The sequence below is a fragment of the Dendrobates tinctorius genome, unplaced genomic scaffold (assembly GCF_039654945.1).
Source record: "Dendrobates tinctorius isolate UK_male_01 unplaced genomic scaffold, ASM3965494v1 ptg000019l, whole genome shotgun sequence".
Taxonomy (NCBI): Eukaryota; Metazoa; Chordata; class Amphibia; order Anura; family Dendrobatidae; genus Dendrobates; species Dendrobates tinctorius.
The window spans coordinates 28,510,093-28,535,884 of NW_027361687.1; the positions used below are offsets into that span (position 1 = coordinate 28,510,093).

General features: G+C 44.8%; 1 protein-coding gene across 5 annotated transcripts in view; it reads right to left on the reverse strand.

Moving 5' to 3' along the window:
• The window catches only part of TEDC1 (tubulin epsilon and delta complex 1), a 115,330-nt gene that overhangs the window by 69,555 nt on the left and 19,983 nt on the right, over positions 1–25,792 (reverse strand). The window contains exons 1-3 of one of the 5 annotated variants that reach the window (XM_073566788.1): positions 15,341–15,595; positions 8,389–8,485; positions 7,732–7,934 (exon numbers count right to left, since the gene is read on the reverse strand). In XM_073566788.1, coding sequence (XP_073422889.1) covers positions 7,732–7,934; positions 8,389–8,485; positions 15,341–15,460 — 420 coding nt within the window. In that variant the 5' untranslated portion in view covers positions 15,461–15,595. Of the gene's footprint in view, positions 1–7,731; positions 7,935–8,388; positions 8,486–15,340; positions 15,596–25,792 lie in introns of those variants that run through there. The other 4 variants (XM_073566785.1, XM_073566783.1, XM_073566787.1 and 1 more) reach the window with 4 other exon arrangements.

Sequence of the window (25,792 nt, forward strand, 5' to 3'; positions counted from 1 at the left end):
TTATTGAACCACCAACAAACAATAACATAGAACAGTCCCAGCAAATACCCAAGATGAAAAATTACAGAGTCTCACTGTTCTGCTAACTCCCTGGTATTAGAGCAGCTGCAACTACAGGGCTTCCAGGGCACTCCCCCACCTGTGGCACCCTGCCTTTGGCAAGCATTCAAATGGAGGAGGAAATGCCAAAATTAGAAAACTGACTGTCCATGCACATGTGTGGCCAGGTGACCGGAGGGTCACAACATGGCTTCCCCAAACGTCTCCATGGGTCAGGTGACTGGAGGGTCACAATTCTAGCATCCTCAAATGTATCCATGGGTTCCAGGTGACCAGAGGTTCACAACCTGGATTCTCCAAACGTCTCCACAGAGCCAGGTGACTGGATGGTCCCAACTTTGGTTACTCCAAACCTATCCATGGGGGTCAGGTATCTGGATGGTGGTCCAAATTTGGTTTCCTCAAACGTCTCCATTGGCTCAGGTGACCAGAGGGTCACAATCCTATCTTCCCCAAACGTATCCATGGGTTCAGTGATATTCAATGGACCAGATTTGTGTTCTTCCAGCTGGGGCCCTGGTCCCCTAAGCTGGCATCCTGTAGAAAGTCAAATCTGTGTCCCTCTTGATGGAGTCATGTTGTCCTGGCAAGTCACTTCATTCTTCTTGCAGAACAATAAAAATCCCTTTTTATACCCACATTTGTGGCTCAGATCATCATCCACAGGTCAGGCGGGAGGCAACATAGTAACATAGTTATTAAGGTTGAAGGAAGACTTCAAGTCCATCTAGTTCAACCCATATCCTATCCTAACCTGCCCTAACATGTTGATCCAGAGGAAGGCAAAAAAAAAAAAAACCATGTGGCAATCAGTAAGCTTCACATTGGGGAAAAAAATTCCTTCCCGACTCCACATACGGCAATCAGACTAGCTCCCTGGTGGGACGAGTTTAACTCTCATTGTTTGAGTATTTAATCAGTCTGCATAGTTCATCTTTCACTGTTTTGCTGGTCAACAAATTAGGTCTGTTTCACACTTCATTTTTTTCATGTCAGTCATAATCCGCCAATTTTTGAAAAAAATGGATCAGCAAAAAATGGGCGGATCCTTTTTTTTCCCCTATAGACTTACATTATTGGTGGATCTTGACTGACGGTCGTTCGTCACCCCCGTTTTTTGACGGATCCGCCAAAATTTTTCTGTCTCCCGGGCGGACACTGCAACATTTTTTCTTCTTGACGGTCCGCTATTTTCATGCACGCATGCTCGGCAGCTTTGCTCTGGAATGGAAATCTCTCTCTCTCCTTTGTTTTTTCAGGGCATGGGTTCTTTTAAAATTCAGCCTTTGCCGCATCCGTCAAAACAACGGTCCGGTGGCACACGTTGCTGTGAAAACAGAGACGGATGCGTTTTTCGCGGATTACAACTGATCTGAAAAATGTAAGTGTAAAACAGGCCTTAGCTAACCTTGTACAATATGCAATCAACATATTAACAAAAACCTACTGTTCAGTTACCCTGCGTCCCTAGGGGACAAACTAATTTTTTTTAACCCCCATAAGGACTGGGCAATTTTTTGCCCTTTCATTTTTTATTCCCTTTTCTTACAGCAGCCAAAATATTTTTTTTTTTTCTGCCTTTCATACATTATATAATGTACTGAAAAATGGGGGTGGGAACAAACAAATTTTGGTGAACTGGAGAATAAATAATTGCAATTCCATTTTAGTTGTTTTTTTGGGGGGTTGACATTTTGGTCTTTATTGTGTAGTAAAATTAACCTGTAACATGATTCTCCAGGTCAGTACAATTACAACAATACAATGGAAATTAAAGAGATTCTCCAAGAAGTAATCCAAGATGGCTGCTGTCACACGCCAAGTTGCAAGTACAGCCGGGCATATCGACTGGTGGGACGCTGGTCCATCTGCCCGTCAGTAGTCTCTGGCCACTGGACGGGAGGCTCACAACTGATTGATTATTCGGGCTTGTACAACATCATCATTGCAATGAAATTGCATTTTTTTGGAAGTGTAGTGATCAAAAGACATTGATTCTTCTTGCTTACATGTACGGCAGCCATTACTAAGGGTTTAAACACTTATTTTTGTATTATTTTTTATTTTTTTACAATATGTATTAGCCACAAAACAAGACTTGAACATGTAATCATTAGATTGCATAGTTTATACACTGCACTACTTGTGCAGTGCCCAGCATTTCCATGTTACAGAGTATTCACACATCCATATTTCACGCTAAGTGTACAAAACGCAATGTATGGCCCAGCCGCAAGACTCATGACCAAACAACAGTATCAGATATGCCTGTGAGGCTTGCGAGCTCACGTCAGTAAAGAGAGGGATGGTCTTGAAATCGCAATCTGTACACCAATATTGAAATGCAGTCCTTATACCGACTGGCCACCTGTTAGAATCTGCTTCTGCCAGTTTTAATAGACATCAGTTGGCCGTTGCAAGAGCTCCGTTTGCGTTGCATGGGGCCAATGGGCTGACAGAAAAAGGAGTACTCTCCCTCTGGTCTACTCTTGAGATGCTATAGTTGTGATTGATCGGTGTTCTCACCAGTCCCCACATTTACAGCAGGTGCCAGTCCATGATTATGAGCCAATTGTACCTGTGCAATCACCATGGTGTAAATATCCATCATGGAGCAGTAATTGACAAGTCCTCTTGAAGAATATACACGCCATTTGACAAGCAAAATTACATTGGTCAGGACAGTGGTTGCTAAACTGGAGCTGGAGTGCTAACTCTGACCTGACAGCATCCGCGGCTCTTCTTTTGATTGGATGCTCTGGCGCGACGGTACATGTGCGTCATGCAGTAACCATGATGTCGTACAAGGATGGCTAATCAACAGTAGAGACACGCAAGCAGGCAGGTAAAAGATGATACTCCCAATTGAACCTTTAGTTTTGAGGAAAGCCCCTTTAAATAGTCAAAAGAGAAGACAAATTTGGTTTCCCAAAACGACACTTCCAGTTACGGTCACGTTTACCACGCCACAGATGGCAATGTGCATCCGAGCCCCGTGATGGATGGCTATAACAGTAGGAACTAAATTCTTGGAGATGTACGAATACTTTTCAGAAAGCCATGCAGATGTCTTTTTCTTTCAGCCTCTGATTACCATTTTTCAGCTCTACTCACTCGCACACATATGCACTTAAAGCCGCATGGAGTCATTTATATAAAGCGGGACTTTATACACGAACAATGTCGCCAGTGGCGAAAAACAGCAAGTAGCGAAAAATAGAATGGCAGCCGTATAATTATGTCAAATCACTTATGTACAGCATGTACATTTTATAATATGGCCTCTGTGCCAGCGAAAATCCGGAGAAAACAACCTTTTCGAGCACCCACTCTCTCCGCACAGCGTGAGCAGGCATGAACCTTTCGTGGTTTCTATAGAAATGCTTCATAATGACGATCAACAGGGAGGTTTGTCACAAAAAAGAAAGGCTGCTCTAAATGCTGCAGCGACGACATCTGACAATCCCAAATCCTGCTAATAACCTCACAGACCAATTATCTGCATTACAGACGAATATTCAGCGCAGTCGTTAGGAAAAACTCTTTAATTACTTCTAGTTACCTGGAATGCAGATAAAAAACACACCGAATTAAAGGGCTATTCCAATTAAATATGATAAACCTGTGGGATCAGACCAATGGAAACACCACTGATCTGAAAGTGGGGGTGTAACATCCCTTACGTGAATGACCAGTAGCGTGCATGTGCTACAGTCGCATCGATCACTATCTCCGTCAGCCCCGTTGAAGAGAATGACGTAGTGGTGACTGATGGAATGACACTCCGTACACGCCGGGCTCTCTGGAACTCCAGCCCCGTTGTTAAATCTGTTCCAAAGACTGAAGAAAGAAGCACCGTGCATGCACAACACCCGCCCCCCCGTTTGACAGGTCTCACGCGCAACACCCGCCCCCCCCGTTTGACAGGTCTCACGCGCAACACCCGCCCCCCCCCCGTTTGACAGGTCTCACGCGCAACACCCGCCCCCCCCGTTTGACAGGTCTCACGCGCAACACCCGCCCCCCCGTTTGACAGGTCTCACGCGCAACACCCGCCCCCCCCGTTTGACAGGTCTCACGCGCAACACCCGCCCCCCCCGTTTGACAGGTCTCACGCGCAACACCCGCCCCCCCCGTTTGACAGGTCTCACGCGCAACACCCGCCCCCCCCGTTTGACAGGTCTCACGCGCAACACCCGCCCCCCGTTTGACAGGTCTCATTCGCAACATTATCCCTGTTCAAAGTTCTTCTTGCTGTAGTTGTGCAGCGAGACTGAATGGAGGGTCGGTGCTTACTCATTTGTGGAGGTCTTAGAGGTGCTGATCACCTCTCCGTCCACTACTGGGGAGTGCCAGCTATTCAAAAGAATGGTCATCTATAAAGTACAAGGAAGGTTAGAGACCACCAGAATGGCAGACACTTATACAAAGAATCCCTCCGTTCAAGAAGGGAACCCTGCTCTATGGTGTCCTATGCCCCCTAGTAAGACATGAGACTGTCTTTAGGAGACATTCCCTTCACCCCCTTAAAGGACATAGACAATCTTAACATTGTTTTTATTTTATCCTCCCTCTTTTCAAACACTTTCATTTTTCTGTCACTTTTTTTTTGTGTTTTACTCGTCACAGCAATTACCAATCGCGTTAGTACATTTTATTTTTTGATAGGTTGATTTATATGGATGTGGCGTTAAGAAATAATTTTTTTTTTTTAGATTTTATTTTTAGCTCAGAAAAAGGGGGTTGGCGTGAATATTTTTTCTCCCAATAAGTAAACATCTCTGTCTCCTATAACACACAACACTGGAGAATTAACAAGACTGACATATGGGCCTTCAGCAGGTCCCCGGCTATCATGGCAGCCCATCAGCACCTTGCAATTATCTCTTAGGGGAATGGGCACCCTAATGGACACCTGGATCATGGATCAACAGTAGCTCTGATTATTGCTGTTAAAGGCAGATTCCTTTCCCTGGGTGGAGCAGGCCCAGCTTCTGAGCCCGCTCCAAACACTCAGACATACTCCATGATGTACATATCAATCATGGAGCGTTAAGGAGTTATAACAACTTTTCCAAAAAAACAATATACTCAATGCTACAATCAGTGCCGAGCATTGATCTCGCGGCTGCAGAGGTACAGTTTTCCTAAAATATCTAGGTTGCTATACAGACATGAAATATCCATTAAGCGCGGCTTACTTATGTACATACGGCAGTCTCCCTGGACCAAGACGAGTGTCTTTGGTGGTGTTTCCCATAATCAGGTCACTGATTATATTTTCTAAGCTGCTTCTGTAATCTGAATGGTCATTGGGGGCTACTACACATCTTTTTAAAAGCTCCCAAATCTGAAGGGAATAGCATTCAGAGGCACTTGTGTGTAGGTCTGAAAAGGACAGGCAGGAAGAGAGAAACAATAGGGCACTGAGAAATGAGTGCCTGCACAGAGATCACCAGGGATATCCATAACTGGAAATCTCCCATGTGTGGGGGGACGATTAAGCTGATCTGGGGCAGCGATTCTTCTATGAGGAGGGCACCACGCAATCAATCATTGCCACCATGCATACTGGCTACTGTAAATGTAGAGGCTTTAAAGGAGTATTCCCATCTCAGACATTCATGGAATATCCACAGTACAGAAATGGGTCCAACTCTGGTACCCGACATATATTGAAAAAAAGAAGAATTAAAGGGATCGTCCACCTTTTGGAACATTTTTTTTTACCTAAATGCATTGGATTAAAACTAATTTTGCAATTGCTTTTCATAAATATTTTGCACCTTTCGGATTTTACAGACCATAAAAATGTCACCACAAAGGTGACATAGGAGTGCGCTTGACTGGCTATTGTCGGACCTCCCGCTGGAGTGAGCCGAGAGCGGTGCACACGAGCAGCCATCGCTCCATTCACAGCGAAGCCATAATCTCCAGAGAGGTGCGAGTCCCAAAGACATTTAGATGGACTGTCCATATTAAAAGACTTTCTTTTTAACATAAATGCATGTACAGTACATGGGGCGAAAAGTGTTTTTTTTTTGTGGGACACAAAGAGCCTGTAAAAGCCAAACAGTACAACATTTTTGATGAAACCCAGTTGTAAAAATATTTTTTAGCCCCAGATACATGCAATTAAATACAAAAAAATATAACACAATCCGTGTGGATATTTCAGCAACGTTCCACATTCCTCATGGAAGGATAACCCTTTCCATCTGACCCTTTAGGGACTACAGATATCAAAGAAGGCATTTAGTAACCCTGCTCCACAATCAGTGTGGGAGCATGGAGGAGCTGTCCTGCCGGAAGGGGACGTTACTGTGAGGTCATGGTGGAGTTGTGTGTAGGAGAACCAGGGTCCGCAATGCCAGGAGCGACGTTCGCATAGCACCTCAGTACAGTGAGATGGTGGAACTGACCAAGTCCCAAAACCAGTGAACTATAGCACCGGCCGGCACAACTCCTACTCCTCCTGCAGTGCTGTTCCTCATCCTGGAGAGGGACCTCAGGAGTGCCAGGTGACTGTGAATGGTGTCCAAGTGGAACTTTGGAGCACAGGCAGTCTGGTGACCCTGGTAAGGGCCACACATCCACATCTAGTCCCTGAGGTGGAGGTAAGGTGAAATGGTGGAGATGCCAAGAAATAGCCCACGACCCAGGTGGACATACGCACAAACAGTGGTTCAGTGTCGCACCAAGTAGGAACTGTTAAGGACATGTTGCATGCTATTGTTGTTGGATTAATTTTCCCTTTCTTCTGGGCTAAAGCTGCAGCACCCTGTAGTCCGGTATGCTACCAGGAGTCGACTATGATAATAGGGTCACAGGATGTAAATGGTGAATTTCCTTTCACTGTACTGGCTAGGAAGGAGGATGTAGTGTGCTGAGCACAGACCAGTGTCAGTGCATGTGTAGCAGAGCTGTGTGTGAAGCTGTGTGCCTGCAGAGCAGTAGGGTGCTTGTGCAAGTGGTGTACATTTGCTTGTAGTATTGGTCTGATTGCATGTTGTAGGCAGTCAGCGTCTCTGTAATATGCATATAGCAGAGCATCCATGGGCCGCGACGTGTTGGCAGCAGAGCCTGCGTGGGCCGCAACGTGTCGGCAGCAGAGCCTGTGTAGGCCGCGACGTGTCGGCAGCAGAGCCTGCGTGGGCCGCAACGTGTTGGCAGCAGAGCCTGCGTGGGCCGCAACGTGTCGGCAGCAGAGCCTGCGTGGGCCGCAACGTGTCGGCAGCAGAGCCTGTGTAGGCCGCGACGTGTTGGCAGCAGAGCCTGCGTGGGCCGCGACGTGGCGGCAGCAGAGCCTGCGTACACAACGTGTAATCTCGTGTATATGCATCCTAAGGCCGGGGTCACACTTGCGAGAAACTCGCACGAATCTCGCGTCTCAATACCCGGCACTCGGGATCCGGAGTGTGCGGCTGCATGCATTTCTATACAGCCGAACACTCCGGTCCCTAGTGCCTGCGGCAGTGCTGGGTATTGAGACGTGAGACTCGTGCAGGTTTCTCGCAAGTGTGACCCCAGTCTAACAGGTATCTTCAGATGCTTTTCCCATCAGTGCTGCTCATCGCCTGATGTGGAAATGAGAGGCGACGGACAGCCCTTTCAAAGGGCGTCAGAATATTTTATCACCTAGACACAGCAGATTAGTAAGCGTCTACATACCTGGCATATTGTAATGTGATCTCCCACTTTAATGCTTTTCTTTTTCAAAAGAATTTCAAGTATCTTCACTCTATGCAAAAGCCATGAAAAAGCCAGGAGTATTTCCCTGCTGCCATCTTCCCCATCATCAGGGAGGTTGTAAAATGCTGGCCTTCCGTATCCTTGAATCTGAAGTACACTCTTCACATATTTTACACGGTCTGCTGTAAAACACAAAATAATTACATGCCTCTATATAAGCAAGCAGCTTTCAACTATATAATCAATAAAGGATTAGGAGTCTCCTGGGCCAAGGCTGCCCTCACCAATGATTGGCAGCTTTCTGCCTATGCACAGCATAAACAAAAAATCTGACAATCAGTGGTGTGGGTGGAATTATACAGAGCTCAGCATTCGGAGCTCTGCTAGATCTGCCGCAGAGAAAACAAGGATTTTATCAAAACTGCTGTACCCAGTAAAGTAAGTGATATATTGCTGGAATCAGGGTCTCTCCCCCTACATCATAGTACATAGAAAAAAAAACTATTGACAGATTCCACTCAGACTCAAGTTTGGAGAGCTGGGGCCAGGTATTGCGATCTGTGCACGGTATATATTTCAAAAACATGGGAAATCAACCTATATAGAACGTCCAAGAAGTGTTGACGGTTGACATACCCATCTCCATCGTCTCATGTCTTGGGTGTGATGAATCGGATTTGCCTGGAAAGATTTGCTGCAGCAAGGAGAACAGCAGGCTCCAGAACTCAGAGGTCTATAAAGCAAAAACACATGAATAAAAATCATTTATATACAGAAACTCAAAAACTGTATGTAACCTACCTAAAAGTCCCACTCTCAGATCTGTTTGGTAGGCTTCTAGCCAACAATGAATGAAGTACGCGCACCTCTGCTCTATTCAGGAATTGGCTGCAGAGCCAGACTGCTGGGATTCAGCAAACAGTCCCATGATATCAACAATCTCAAGGTTACAAGTCCATCTCCAGAGAGCTTGATGTTCCTTTGTCCATGGTGCTCAACATAATCAAGAAGTTTATAACCCATGGTACTGTATCTAATCTCCCTGGATGTGGATGGCAGAGGAAAATTGATGAAATGTGGCAACGCAGGATAGTCCAGAAGGTGGATAAGCAGCCCGAATCAATCTCCAAAGAAATTCAAGCGGTTTTGAAGGCTCAGGGTTCATCAGTGTCAGTGAGAACTATCCCTCTACATTTGAATTTAAGTGCTATGGCAGGAGATCCAGGAGGACCTCACTGAGACACAGAGACATAAAAAAGCTAGACTGCAGTTTGCCAAAATGTACGTGAGTAAGCCAAAATCCTTCTCGGAAAGGGTCTTGTGGACACACGAGACCAAGATAGAGTTTTTTGGTAAAGCACATCATTTTACTGTTTACCGAAATCAAAATGAGGCCTACAAAAAAAAGAACACAGTACCTACAGTCAAATATGGTGGAGTTTCAAAGATGTTTTGGGGTTGTTTTGCTGCCTCTGGCACTGGGTGCCTTGATTATGTGCTAGGCATCATGAAGTCTGAAGATTACCACAGGATTTTGGGTTGTAATGTAGTGCCCAGTGTCAGAAAGCTGGTTTGCATCCTAGATCATGGGTCTTCCAGCAGGACAATGACCCCAAACATACTTCAATAAGCCCCCGGAAAAAGATGGAAACAAAGCTCTGGAGAGTTCTGAAGTGGCCAGAAGTGAGTCAGGATCTAAATTGCATTGAACACCTGTGGAGAGATCTTAAAATATGAGAGACCAGGAGCAGTTTGCAAAAAAAAAAAAAAAAAAAAAAGAAGAGCTCCAAAATTCCAGTTGAGAGGTGTAAGAAGCTTGTTGATGGTTATAGGAAGCGACTGATTGCAGTTATTTATTCCGGAGGGTATGCAACCAAATATTAAGCTGAGGGTGCCAGCAATTTTGGCTGGCACGTTTTTTATGGTTGTGTGTGAAATTATGTCCAATTTGCCTTTGTTCCTCAGTTTTTTTTTGTGTTGTTCCAATACACACAAACGAAATAAACATGTATATAACAAAATATGTGTAACTGCAATACATTCTGGGAGAAATGCTTCATCTTTGGAACAATTTTAAGGGTGCCAACACTTTCAGTCATAACTGTATATATTGGATACGTGTTTTTGCTTTTTTACAAGGGCAGTGCTAGTAACAATCATTTGATTTGGCAGCAGATTTTTTTTAACCTACTGTTTTATTTCTTTTTCATTTATTTCACATATTGCGCGCCCCCCCCCCCCCCCCCCCTTAAGATAGTAAAAGACCTATGGGGGCATTTCAACATTTTAAAATGTATTTTTTAATCTGATTTCCTCTGTAACTGGGGCTGGTATATTAGCCACAGTTACAGCTTACTGGCTGCATAGCAGAACTGACTGGTTCTCTTAGGACAACGCAGCTCCTGCTCAATCTCTACACCCAATGATCATATGATTGCTGGGTATGGAGGAGGAAGTGCTGTGTATACAGAGAAACAGAATGCGGACATGGTAACAAACCATCACTGGAAACCATCTGCAGAGACTCTGAAGACTTAGGCAAGAAAGTGAAAGAACTGGGAGCGCAGGTGGTCTTCTCTTCCATCCTCCCAGTGGATGGCCATGGAACAAGGAGGTGGAATAAGATTCTGCAGGTGAACAACTGGCTACGTCGATGGTGCCGTCAGCAACGATTTGGATTTCTGGATCACGGAGTGAACTACTTATACGATGGACTACTTGCTAGAGATAGGGTGCACCTTACGAAGACTGGAAAGCATGTATTTGGAAGTCGCCTTGCTACACTTGTAAGGAGAGCTTTAAACTAGAACAACATGGGAAGGGAAGCAAAAGACCAGAAAAAGCCATACACCTGACAAATGCTACTGAGAACTCTGCTATTAGAAGTGGAAAGGAAGAACAAAGACGAAAGAATCTAATTAAAAAAAATATTGGAGAAAGAGAAACCAATCACAAACTAAAATGTTTCTATACTAATGCACAAAGCATGGGCAACAAACAAGGAGAATTGGAACTACTAACACAGGAAAAGAAATATGATGTCATTGGAATCACTGAAACTTGGTGGGACAATACACATGATTGGAATACAAGACTAGAAGGATACAACTTATTTGCAAGAAACAGACTTGATAAACGAGGAGGGGGTGTCGCATTGTATGTTAGAAATGCGTATATCTGCACAGAGATTGAAGCTTCAGAGACTGGGAGTTCTGTGGAAACTGTTTGGGTAAGAATACAAGGACAGAACAATGGAAAGGACACCATTGTAGGCATTTACTACAGGCCGCCTGTGCAAGCTGAAGATATGGATGAACTCTTTATGCATCAAATGGCCAAGTTCTCCAAAAAATATGACATAGTTGTCATGGGAGATTTCAACTATCCTGACATTTGTTGGGAATCTCTCTCAGGCAAAACTAACAGGTCAAGGAAATTCTTATCCTCTCTTGCTGACAACTTTATCTTCCAAAAGGTAAGGGAGAAAACAAGGGGAACTGCTACCTTGGATCTAATCCTTATAAACAGGGAGGAAATGGTTGAGGAGGTAAAAGTGGCTGGGACCCTAGGAGGTAGCGACCATGCTATTTTAGAATTTTGGATAACTAGAGGCGGAAGACCTGTGAAGACTCAGACGTCAAGGTTAGATTTCAGAAAGGCAGATTTTAAGGGATTCAGAAAGAGAATTGGAGGGATCCAATGGCTGGATATCCTTAAAGACAAAAATGTCCAGGAAGGATGGGAAATCTTGAAAAATGAAATTCTCAAAGCACAGTTGTTAACAATTCCGAAAAGAGGGAAGAATAGGAAGCATTTAAGGAAACCAGGATGGATGAACACAGAACTTAAGCACATGCTAAAAAGGAAGCAAAAATGTTTATAAAATGGAAAGAAGGAGGCATATCTAAAGAAGAATATAATGCTGTCTGCAGAACCTGCAAGGCACAAATCAGATTATCTAAAGCTGAAAATGAATTGAGGCTTGCAAGAGATGTCAAAAGCAATAATAAAGGATTTTGGGGATATGTCAAAAGTAAAAGAAAAGTCAAAGATGCTATAGGATTTTTACAGGATGAAAATGATGAAATGGTAAGACAGGATGTTGAGAAGGCTGAACTTTTAAATTCCTATTTTGCATCTGTTTTCTCTCAGAAAGGAAATGTAACATCAACTGTTATTCACTGTCCTATTAAGGGAATAGAAGAATCCAGGATATATATAAACAGAAAGATAGTGAGGAAACACTTAGCTAACCTAAATGTATTCAAGTCTCCAGGTCCAGATGAATTACACCCCAGAGTACTGAAGGAGATAGCAGAAGAAATTTTTGAACCCCTCTCCATAATCTTTGAAAATTCTTGGAGAACAGGAGAAGTGCCAGAAGACTGGAGAAGAGCAAATGTTGTTCCTATCTTCAAAAAGGGGAAGAAGGTGGACCCAGGCAACTATAGGCCGGTGAGTCTGACTTCTATACCAGGAAAGATCTTTGAACAAATTATTAAACAACATGTATGTCAATACCTGGATAAGAATGAAGTGATTAAACAGAGTCAGCATGGGTTTGTAACTAATAAGTCATGTCAGACTAATTTAATTTCCTTCTATGATGGTATTACTGATTGGGTGGATCAAGGAAATGCTGTAGATATAGTATATCTTGACTTCAGCAAAGCATTTGACAAAGTCTCTCATACAATCCTTATTGAAAAAATGACTAAGTATGGAATGGACAAGGCAACTGTTAGGTGGATTCATAACTGGCTTAGTGATCGGACCCAAAGAGTGGTCGTAAATGGCTGCACATCCAGTTGGAAGAATGTCTCAAGTGGGGTACCACAGGGCTCTGTCCTGGGCCCTGTATTGTTCAACATCTTTATCAACGATTTAGATGAAGGAATTGAGGGTAAACTGATTAAATTTGCTGATGACACAAAGCTAGGAGGGATAGCTAATACTAGAGAAGAGAGAGAGAGGATTCAAAAAGATTTAAATAAACTGGAGAAGTGGGCAGCAACTAACAGAATGGTTTTTAACAGGGAGAAATGCAAAGTACTACATCTGGGCAATAAAAATGAAAAAAGCATATATAGAATGGGAGGAATAGGGCTAAGTGACAGCACATGTGAAAAAGACTTGGGTATACTAATAGATCACAGACTGAATATGAGTCAACAGTGTGATGCAGCAGCAAAAAAGGCAAATGCAATTCTAGGATGTATTAACAGAAGCATACAGTCTAGATCACGTGAAGTAATTATTTCCCTCTACTCCTCTTTGGTCAGACCTCATCTGGAATATTGTGTCCAATTTTGGGCACCACATTTTAAAAAAGACATCAACAAACTGGAGCAAGTTCAGAAAAGAGCGACCAGAATGGTGACCGGTCTGCAAACCCTGTCTTATGAGGAAAGGTTGCAGGATTTGGGAATGTTTAGTTTGCAAAAGAGAAGACTGAGAGGAGACTTAATAGCTGTCTACAAATATCTAAAGGGCTGTCACATTGTAGAAAGATCAACTTTATTCTCATTTGCACAAGGAAAGACTAGAAGCAATGGGATGAAGCTGAATGGGAGGAGACACAGATTAGATATTAGAAAAAACTTTTTGACAGTTAGAGTGATCAATGAGTGGAACAGGCTGCCACGAGAAGTGGTGAGTTCTCCTTCAATGGAAGTCTTCAAACAGAGGCTGGACAGACATCTAACTGGGATGATTTAGCGAATCCTGCTTTGAGCAGGGGGTTGGACCAGATGGCCCAGGAGGTCCCTTCCAACTCTACGATTCTATGATTCTCTATGGGGACAGAACCTGAGAAAAACAAAATGGAGCAAATACACTGTAATAAGTATGTGAATAGTAATGGTATATGTAAAAAATAGGGTACTTGGTTAATTTTTTTTTTTTTCAAACAAAGCCATCTACCACAACAAGGTGTACCCAGTCGGGATAGTACCCAACTCTTGTAGATCACCTATATGTCAGCAGACATCCAAATAGATAAGTGCAGAGCAGGACCAGGTCCCAACTATGCAGCTACTCGTCTGTGGAAAGATATATAAACAAAATGAACAGGCCAAACAGGGGTGCCACGTCTTATTTGTACAAAAAAAACAAAACAAAAAAATATGAGCTGTCCATTTTCTTTATATACGTTTCCACAGACAGGTGGCTGCAAAGCTGGGACCCAGTCTTGCTCTGCCCTTATCTATTTCTACTTCTGCTGACACATGATGACGTGAAGAGTTACAGTAGGTACTATCACGACTGGGTACACCTTGTCGTGGTGGGATAGTTTTACGCTTTTTTGCTCAAGATAGTGTTAGCTAAGTAGCTTATGTTATGCGCACCTATGCATTGCACTGATACCAACACATGCGCTTTGCATCTCTATGGGAAGTCTGGCTGTGTCTGACAGCCTGGTTTCTGCTTCCACAGAGGCGACATTCTTGTACATCACTGCAGAGTGGCACATGGACTGTCCGGATGTTTGTGGCATATGAGTGGTCCGGAAGCAATTAAAGGAGCACAAGTCCTAGAAATGAAGGAGTGACTTTAAGCGACTATAAGGAACTTTTTTTTTGTTTTTTTATCTTATGGGGTTGAAAACTTATAAGCAGGTAGTTGCTAACAATGTCCTGTTCTGCCCTGTGACGGTAATAATGTTGACAGATCAGTACTTTCTTTCCCCGCTGTCGACGTCACGCTGACTGACAGCTGACTACCCGTAGAGTAAGGCTGAGCCAGCCATCGGTAGTGACACCTCGTCCACAGAGCCGAACACAAGGAACTGTTCTGTCTACGTCATTTGACAGAAAGCAGGAGAATGGCCACCTGAGCCGGAAGGGATCGTCACAGGGGAGGACAGGAAGGGAACTACCTGCCAGTAAGTGCTTAGCCCCATAAAAGTCCTACATAACCCCTTTAAACTAGAAATGCAGTAGCCCTCACTATTTATTAGTCTGCAGCATTTTCTGCAGGACTTGGGCTCTGATAGTCAAACAAATCCATCAGTTAAAGGGGTAGTCCACCATTGATGACAATTTTATTACTTGAACACATGCATTTGGGCCTAAAAATCATTTTTGCAATTGGGTGTCATTGAAAATTTTGCACTGTTTGCCTTCTAATAGCTTCTGCGTTGCACCGTCTATAGCTGGCTGCAGAATGAGCTAACCGGGAATCCATCAGTGATCTCCGAAGGGGAGTTCGTAACTCTCAGACCACATCAAGGTTGAACGTACCGGGAAATAAAGAGCCTGTGAAAGCAAAACTGTGCAAAATGTTAATGAAACACAAGAGTAAAAATTATTTTTTTTTAGACTGAAAAGACCCCTTTAATATCCTGCCGATTTGTTCCACCTTCCGCTGCGGACCAGGTGAATGGAGAGGGCTCAGCCATCTTTTACAAAGAAGCAGTGGGGGGGAGGCTCCTGCTGCAGGCAGGTGTCTCTCAGCCACACACAGCACAGTGAGGAGGCCATGGCTAGATTATACTAATCATTTTTTCTAACACTGTCACTACAGAAAGGAGTGAGCTGATTGGTTACTCTATACCAGCCTCCCATAATGGTGACCACGCGCCTCTTACCGCCTCTGGTCGGTTAAACTTTGATTTCCGTAACGTTTCAGGATCCCAACGTGATCCAGAAGTGGATAAGACCCGGCACAGGGCGCATAGAGCCTCCTTCAGATTGTTCGCCCGCTTCATCTTGTTGTTGTCGAATTGAATGCCCGCCACTGTCAGGGGTTGCCAGGCAACGCAGGCGAAGGCGGAGAGACGCCGGAAGTGAGTGTAGGTGGCACGTGACTCGCTGTGCAGCGACAGAATCGGCCATGTATATTACTGGCAAGTGTGCTCAGCTGCACATAATAGTGCTGGTAATGACCACTGTAGGTATGATATATAGTAATGGATGTGTGCCAGGATTGTGGGGTCAGGTATAATGTGATGAAAAAAAATCCATCAATTAAAATATCACATTAGTCAGCACCAAACACCCACTGAGCAGTCATAAAATGCTAAAATGTCCACTAATACATATCACGGTGCCCCATAATACACCCCAGTGCCCCATAACACACTAAAGGGCCACATAATACACTCCACAGTGCCCCTTTACGCTCCACAGTTCCCCATAATATGACAGTGCCCCATAATACTCCCCATTGCCCCATAACACACACGAATGCCTCATAACACACTACATGACCCCATAATACACCCCAGTGCCACATAATACACCACACATGGCCACATAATACACTCCACAGTGCCCCTTAACTCGCCACAGTGCCCCATAATACACCCCACAGTGCCCAATAACACACCACAGTGCCCCATAATACACCCACAGTGCCCCACAATAAATCCCAGTGCCCCATAACACACATGAATGCCTCATAATACACCACATGACCCCATAATACACCCCAGTGCTCATAATACACCACAAGACCCCATAATACACCCCAGTGCCCCATAATACACCCACAGTGCCCCACAATAAATCCCAGTGCCCCATAACACACATGAATGCCTCATAATACACCACATGACCCCATAATACACCCCAGTGCTCATAATACACCCCAGTGCCCCATAACACACCACAGGGCCACATAATACATTCCACAGTGCCCCTTAACACGCCACAGTGCACCATAATATGCCACAGTGCCCCATAATACACCCCACAGTGCCCAAAAACACACCACAGTGCCCCATAATACACCCACAGTGCCCCACAATACACCCCAGTGCCCCATAAGGCCTGTTTCACACATCTGTTTGTCACCATCAGTGAAAATCCACCGATTTGCAAAAAAAAACGGATCCACCATTTATCTTGGCGGATACGTTTTTTCCCCATTGACTTTCATTATCAGCGGATTTTGACTGAGGATCGTCCGTTGCATCCGTATTTCTGCGGATCCGCCAAAATTTTGGCGTCCGCTGAGATCACCGAATGGACAATGCAACTTTTTTTGTTGTCCGGATCCGTACTTTCCTCTTTTGCTACATGTTTAACCCTAAATCCAATCTGGCGGCTGGAAAAAAAATCTCTCTCTCTCCTCCACTCACCGCCTCATCGCCCGAGATCTCGCCTCATCACCCGAGATCTCGCCTCCACTCACCGCAACATCGCCCGAGATCTCACCTCCTCTGACCGCTACATCGCCGGTAGTCATTTTTTTTCTTTTCAGCCGCGGTTCCTTTAAAATTCCGAAATCGGCGGATCCTGGCGCAACAACGGTCCGGTGGCTCCCGTTGGTGTTTCATCGCCCACGGATCCGTTATCCGCCATTTTAGCGGCTGCCAACGCACAGGAAAAACGTAAGTGTGAAACAGGCCTAACACACACGAATGCCTCATAATACACAACATGACCCCATAACACACCACAGGGCCACATAATACACTCCACAGTGCGCCTTAACACGCTACAGTGCCCCATAATACACCCGACAGTGCCGAATAACACACCACAGTGCCCCATAATACACCCACAGTGCGCCACAATACACTCCAGTGCCCCTTAACACACACAAATGCCTCATAATACACCACATGACCCCATAATACACCCCAATGCCCCATAACATACCACAGGGCCACATAATACAGTGCCAATTAACATGCCACTATACTGTCCTCATACACGTTAGCAGGGTGTGCAATGAGACGTGTAGCTAAACCCCCTGTCTTCTTTAAGAAAAGAGGCTGTAAAATTGTAACCTTCTTTTATTGATGGCAGATGTGACAGGAAAGGGTGAAACTATAGGATGCAATAACAGGAGCATTTCAGAATATATAATTGCACAGAGCATAAAATACAGATAGTCTGCAATACACAGTAACATGAGGTAATACATAGGTACCATGAGGTAATACATAGGTACCGTGAGGTAATACATAGCTGATGATTACCTATTTAATACAACAACATTATAAACACAGGATTATAACACCTAGATAGTGCTTACCAACTATGCTTAGAGCAGGCTGTTTAAGAAGCATGAAGAACACGAATGGTGTAGATTCTCCTAAGACACGTGGAGGAATAATGGCTGTTGTTCCCCTCACAGTGTCATAAACAAGACTATGATGTAACAGGAACAATCCCACAATACATTGCAAATTAAACTAGAATCTATGCATTAAACGGCCAGCAGGTGGTACTGTTACCTTACAGTATGAAATATATGAAGGATTAATACACACAAAAATGACTTTCTAGACAGCAATTATATGGCTGGACAGATCACTCCCCGCTTGACGTCAGCCGACGTCACTCTTGTGTTTATTGGACGAGAACAGCAGAACGAGTTCCCCTACTGGCCTGAGGAACAATTTGGTCTCGCCTTGTTTTCCTATTTTTACTTCCACCTTACGTACGATTCCATCCTTACTTGGGAATGTCTGGGTAATGAGACCTAATGGCCATTCATTTCTTCGAGACTGACAGTCTTTCATTAGTTCTATATCGCCAGGCTGGAGGTTAGGCTTGCTGGTTTGCCACTTTCTCCTCTGTTGCAGAGGAGGCAGGTACTGTTTTTTCCACTTGTCCCAAAAGGCATTGGAGAGACTCTGTACTTGTCTCCATCGACTCCTGTAACGGTCTTTAACATTAAATTCTCCAGGTGGAGAGCAATTAGGGTCGGTCTTTTGCGTAATCAGCAGGGCTGGGGTGAGAACAGTTGGGTCATCAGGATCACTGGAAATTGGAGTCAACGGTCTGGCATTTATGATGGCTGACACTTCGGCCATGAATGTTGTCAAGCTTTCGTGTGTCAGTCCTGCAGATCCTTCCTGTAAGAAGATTGAATCGAGGATTCTCCTTGCGACACCTTGTTAGGAATCTGTATCCTGCCATACATATGCAGAGATACAGACCCTCACATTTGTCTCCAGAGGCTAAGTCCTTTCAGCCAGCTTCTGAGCATTCTCATGGAATGAGCTCCCATTGGAGTTCAGGAGTCAGGTGCTCAGGTCCTGCTCCTGATTCCATTGGTTCAGCTCAGGGCTCTGGAGATTTCCGGCAGGTCCCGTACGCTATAAAAAGTGTGCATGGCCGCTATGCCATGCGCTAGTACTTTTCATACTGCTGCTGTATGTATGGTGATGGATGCTTGGACTGGTGGCTGACTTATTATGAAACCCCTTCCCTCTGATATTACGACTGTGTGAGTGATTGGGCAGCCGCCAGTAGCAGCGCTAGCGCCAGCACGCTCCATCTAGTTCTCTCTCAGCAGCTAGCGTCCTGCATCGCGCCAGCGATATTGCGGTGTCTCCGCTGAGGCTCCGTTCTCACCTCGCTGCGTTTGCAGTTCCTCGAGCGTTCGCAGTTGCGACGTCTCGCACCTCTCTCTCACGGTAGGTCTAGACGGAGTTGTCCTGACATCTAATGCTACTCCTGTGACTATTTATACCGTGTCTGCTCCGCTGGAGTCTGTGACCTAGAACAGACTCAGTGGTTTTGTATGCTTTAAGCGTGCAGCTCTGTGACCTTAACAGAGCTTGCTGTAGTGCACTTGGTGCAGTTAACCCCGTGCACATAACCGCTACAGTGCTCTGCCTCTGTTAGCAGCGGTTTTTCCATCTGCCGCATGGTGGACCCCGGGCGGCGAACACGCTTATTTATATTTTTTTAAGTGTGTTCCGCCGCCGTAACACACCTATCATTCTCTCCCATACACCTTCCATGTGTGAAGAATGTGGTGGGTTAAAAGTCCAAGTACACCCATGTACACTTAGGTATTTTTCTACATCCTTCATATCCAAATTGGAAGAGAGTTGCAGTTCTCTTGCTGCTCTGAGTTTCCTCAGAACACTATCTTTTGGTATTGGTCGTTGATTGGTTAAACAGTCGATTTCTTTGGCATAGTTTTCCCGTTGTACAGCTCGGATAATTATATTCTTCGACTGCTCTAGCTGTAGAGCTGTGTGGACGTGTTTACCATGGTGTCAGTGGTCCTCAATGTCTTGAAGTGTAGGTGCTCTCTATGACCGTTCTTACATATCTTCTCCATGAAGGTTAAGAAATGGTCTTTCATCTTTGGTCTACTACAGAAGCTGTGCATGAGGGAGACAAAGTGTTTGTAAACTTGTTCTCTGTTGTTAGGCAAGCGTTGTCTTTGAGACTTGAAGGGTAGAGATGCAATCCAGCTCTACGTTTTGTCCTGCACCATTCCTTGCTCCATCATCTCTAGGAACAGTCTATCTTCAAATGACATTGCTGTACTATTATCTTCTTTGGTCTTGCGAAAGACCATACACCCAAGGTGATCTTGGTCGCAAATTCTGAATGCAATCATCATTGGCACGACTCGCTAAGATACTTGGTGCTGAAGTGCTGTGTAGCAACTCCTTTATGAAGTAGTGATTTTCACATAGTTGAAGGAGAGATGGACGCCCATTCTCGAGAGTCCTGGTAAACATGTTGTTAACCACTGTCGGTTTGTGTGCACCTCCTAAACAGACCTCTCCTACAATGACCCACCCAAGGTCGAGTCTCTGAGCATATGGAGCATTGTGTGAGCCATGGATCTGTTGTCTAACCTTGTGAACTTGTAGAATATCTCTCCCTAGGAGCAAGATTATTTGAGCCTCTGGGTCAAGGTTAGGAATCAGGAGTTCTATACGCTTCAGATGAGGATGATACGATGCCACTTCAGGCATAAGTATCTCTGACCTGTTGTCAGGAATCTGGTTACATTCCAATATGGTTGGTAAGGGCAGACGCATTTGGCCATCTATAGACTCGACTACGTAGCCTGTTGCTCTCCTACAAGCTGTCTCTACTGTACCGGCACAAGTTTTCAAAGAGTAGGGGGCACTGGGTCCTCTGACGTTAAAGCTATCAAAGAAGGCAGACTTGGCTAATGACCTGTTACTCTGATCATCTAAAATCACGTATACTTTGATGGCTTTGTCCTTTTCGTCTGCCGGGTAGACTCTCACTAGGGAAATTTTAGAGCAGGACTTGCCTCCTATGAGATTTCCACAAACTTCTGTACACTTAGAAGTAATGGCTGGAGTGTCAGTATTTGAGTCATTCAGCTCCCCACTATGCTCTTGGGGCAAAGCAGCCGATGGTGGTCCAGGGTGTAGAACTGAGCTATGTTCGGTGTTGTCACATTCGGTACACCTTGCTCTAACCTCACAGTCCGTGGCAAAGTGGGATATTGAAGAGCAGCATTTGTAGCAGATGCGGTTCTCCTTAAGGAAGGCCTTCCTTTCCTCCAATGACTTTTCTCTGAAAGCTCTGCACTTAAGTAAGGAATGTGGCTTCTTGTGTAAGGGACACTGCCTGTTTGGGTCCTTGGATTTGTCTTCTCCTTGACCGGAGCTGAACTCTTTGCGAACTGAACCTGTGGAAGAAATGTTAGTTTTGTGGACCTCTACAGTTGTTCTACGAGGTTTACTAACAGAGTTATTGGCACATGACAGCATGAAATCAAAGCTAGGATCATTTCTAATTTTTGCTTGTTCTGAGACAAAATCTACAAACACATTGAATGGAGGAAATGGTACATTGTAAGTCTGTTTATACCTAGAACCATATGTAACCCATTTGTCTTGCAGGTTATATGGGAGTTTTTGAACTATGGGGTTCAAACCTCTAGCAGTGTCGAGATATGTCAGCCCCACAAGATCTCCTTCTGCTTTTGCTGCACACAACTCCATTAACAAGTCAGTTAATTCTCTGAGCTTTGAATAATCCTTGTTTGCTATTCTAGGAAAGTCCTCTATTCTTTTAAACAAAGCACTTTCTATAACCTCTACTGAGCCATAGCATTCATCAAGTCTATTCCAAATTCTTTTGAGTCCGACATCTGGATAATTTACATTAATGTCTCTGATTCTGTTTGCGTGTTCGGCAGACTCACTTCCTAGCCATTTTACCAAGAGATCAACTTCTTTACTACATGATAGACCTATGTCTCATGGTATTTTTGAAGGAGGCTCGCCAAGCCCTGTAGTTTTCAGCGCGATCACTGAACTTTACAAGTCCCTTAGTGACCAACTCATGTCGAGCAAGGAACTTGGCAAAGTCCATCGTGGCTTGATTGGCACTGTTGCCAGCTGATGGAGTGTTGTCAGAGTACATGTATGCTGTGCGATCATACCTGTTAGATGTCTCTGGTTTGGTCCAACGGCTGTAGTACCTTTCTGAAGCGAAGGGATTCTCTTTAAGCCGGGACAGATTCCGGATCTTCTGTTCTGGAGAAAGATTATTGTAGTCAGTATCATCCCAATGTGTATTTCCTTGCTTTTGGTAGGGAGACTGATAGTTGGCTTTCTGGGGGTCCGAATTATCTGGTTGGCTTGACTTGTTGACAAAATGCTCTGTCTTCGCCTGTGGGTCTGGATCGTCATTTGATTTGGAATGCTGATGGACGTACTCTGCAGTACGCTGCAATGGATCGTGAGTAACTTGCTGTAGGCCTAGCACACTGCTGCATCTGCTGTGTTGATCGTCAGAATATACGGCAGCTTCTAAGGCTTCTGCTTCTGCTATGGCAGCTGCTGTTTCTTTTTCAATAGCAAGTTTCTGTAATGTTGCTTCAAGGCGCGCTTTCTCTGCATCCAGACATGCATGTTGGCGTGCTTTTTCTGCATCCAGTGACGCTTTTTCCGTATCCAAGCATGCTCGTTGTAGTTTCAATTCTATCTCTTGCTCAGCAAAGGTGCTTCTTGCTTTTGCCGCTTCAGCTTTTGCGCGGGCAATAGCAGCGGCATTGCTGACGGATGATGTCTTGGAGGAACCAACTCTTGATCTCGTCTTGAAAGAGGATGCTCATCCTTGAGACATGATTCAACAGTTAGGCGACCGCTCTGATATTCCTTTGTCGGCTCTGCGTGGATAATGGCGGGCTCCGTATGGTCTGATTATTCGGTCCGACCGTTAGGAGGTTGCTGCAATATCCGTGTGCAATCACCGTATGCTTGGATAATGCCGGGCTCTGTAACGTCAGATCTTCTGAGCTTGTTCTCAGCAGTTGTTTTACTATACTGTCCTCATACACGTTAGCAGGGTGTGCAATGAGACATGTAGCTAAACCCCCTGTCTTCTTTAAGAAAAAAGAGGCTGTAAAATTGTAACCTTCTTTTATTGATGGCAGATGTGACAGGAAAGGGTGAAACTATAGGATGCAATAACAGGAACATTTCAGAATATATAACTGCACAGAGCATAAAATACAGATAGTCTGCAATACACAGTAACATGAGGTAATACATAGGTACCGTGAGGTAATACATAGCTGATGATTACCTATTTAATACAACAACCTTATAAACACAGGATTATAACACCTAGATAGTGCTTACCAACTATGCTTAGAGCAGGCTGTTTAAGAAGCATGAAGAACACGAATGGTGTAGATTCTCCTAAGACACGTGGAGGAATAAAGGCTGCTGTTCCCCTCACAGTGTCATTAACAAGACTATGATGTAACAGGAACAATCTCACAATACATTGCAAATTAAACTAGAATCTATGCTTTAAACGGCCAGCAGGTGGTGCCGTTACCTTACAGTATGAAATATATGAAGGATTAATACACACAAAAATGACTTTCTAGACAGCAATTATATGGCTGGACAGAACACGCCACAGTGCCCCATAATACACCCCACAGTGCCCAATAACACACCAGAGTGCCCCACAATACACCCCAGTGCCCCATAATGCACACAAGTGTTATGATTGGATCACCGAGGAGGAGAGAAAGCCCAAGCTAAGCCACAGAAAACCAGAGAGGTTGGTAACTAAGCGGATTGCAGACCCCTAATCCTATCCACACAACTAGCAGTAGCCGTGGAGCGTGCCTACGATGATCCTAGATGCCTCGGCACAGCCGGAGAGCTAACTAAGCCTAAAGCAAGAAAGGGGAAATCTAAACTGCCCCAGAGCAGGCCCCAAAGGAATAGATAGCCCCCAAACATATAATGTCGGTGAGACAAGATGAAAACACAAACGCAGGTAGGAAAATAGACTGAACAAACGATGGGGCCCACACTGACTAGACAGGACAGGAAAGGAAAGACACTGTCTGCAATCATGCAAAAAACCCTGCAAAAAAGCCTGACACGTCTGATGCAAAAAATACTGAAGTCGCACGACTTCGCCCACTATATCAGCACTCTGGTATATTCTGAAAGCAGAGCAAAAAGAGGCCAATCTAGTAAGGGACAAAAACAAACTGGCACAAACAGTAACATATGGCTGGTAATTCAGCACAGCCCCAGCCGGAGCTGGTTGACCCACACAAAACTGAAATAGACAAAACCAGATCAAATGTAAAGAAAATAGCAAATGAACACTTAGCTGAACATGCAGGGACTGAGCTGGAAACTAAGACCTCAGGAGGCAGGGAGAAAATCACCAGCTGGGATAGAGGGAGCCGGCTGTCTTAAATCTCAGTCTGAAACCCCAGATCTCCAATCGTCGTCCTCATTTTCAGGTGGCAAGCCTCTGTTAATCAGATCAGCTCCATTACCTCCAGTAACCACCAGAGGGAGCCCAGAAAGAGAACTCGCAACCCCTCTGTCAATTTGACCAGCTCCACTACCTTCAGTAGTAACCAGAGGTAGGCCAGAAAGTGAATTCACAACACACAAGTGCCTTATAACACTCCACAGTGCCGCATAACGCACCACAGTGTCCCATAATACACCATAGTACCCCATAATACACAACACATTGCCGATTAATGCACCACAGTGCCCCATAATACACCCCACAGTGTCCCATAATACACTTCACAATGCCCTATAATACACCTCAGTGCCCTATAATGCACCAATTGGCACATAATACACCCCAAAGTGCCCCTTAAAACACCCCACAGTGCCCCGTAATAAACCAAGCGCCCCATAATAGAACACAGTACCACTACAGTGGCCCATAATACACCACAATGCTCCATAATACACCCCAGTGTCCCGCAATACACCACAGTGCTTCATAATACAGCCCACAGTGCCCCATAATACAGCACACAATGCCCTTTAATACACCCCACACTGCCCCATAATACATCACAGTGCCCCATAATGCAACCCACAGTGCCCAATAATACACCCCAGTGCCCCATAATACACCCCAGTGCCCCATAATACACCATAGTGCCCCAGGATACACATCACAGTGGCCCATAATACACATCACAGTTCCCTATAATACACATCACAGTGCCCCATAACACACATCACAGTGCCTCATAATACATCACAGTCCCCCCCAAAATACACAACACAGAGCCCCATACTACACCACAGTCCCCCATAATAGACATCATAGTGCCCCATAATATATATCATAGTGCCCCATGCCTCATTATACACATCACAATGCCCCATAACACACCACACAGTGCTTCATAATGCACCATAGTGCCCCATAGTACACCACACAGTGCCCCCTAGATCACTAGGGACAGGGCCGCCATCAGGATATTACTGCCCTTAATATTGTATGGGGCAGTACCCAGTCCAGGACCCCTCTTTTGCTTCTGCTCACTGGAGCAACAGAGCATAATAAGGCATTATGTGCTAGTGTGCCACCATCGGCGGCATACATTTCGGCACAGGGAACATCCCTGGAGGTCCCAGAAGTCAACACTGAACAGCTGTGCAGATCCAAGGGAGTCCCCCAGCCTCTGCTGTGATGCACTGGTGATGTCATTGCGCATGTGCCAGCGTGTATACACGCCACTCGCCAGTATACCAGTAGTGGAGCTGAACCTGCAGGGGATTACCGTATCTCAGAGGAAAGAATGAATTTTTTTTTTTATAAAATGAATGAAATGGGCTTGAAGGGGGGAAAATGATAATGAATTAAGTGTGTGAGATGGGGGGGACAGTGAATGATGATGTTTTGAGGAATTGGGAGTGGGGGGATCACAAATGATGAATTAAGGCTGGAAGACGGGGGACAGCAAATGATGAATTGAAGGTGGGGAGCGGGGAGAGCAAATGATGATTTGAGGGTGGGTTTGGGAGAGCAAATAATTATGAATTGACGGTGGGGTT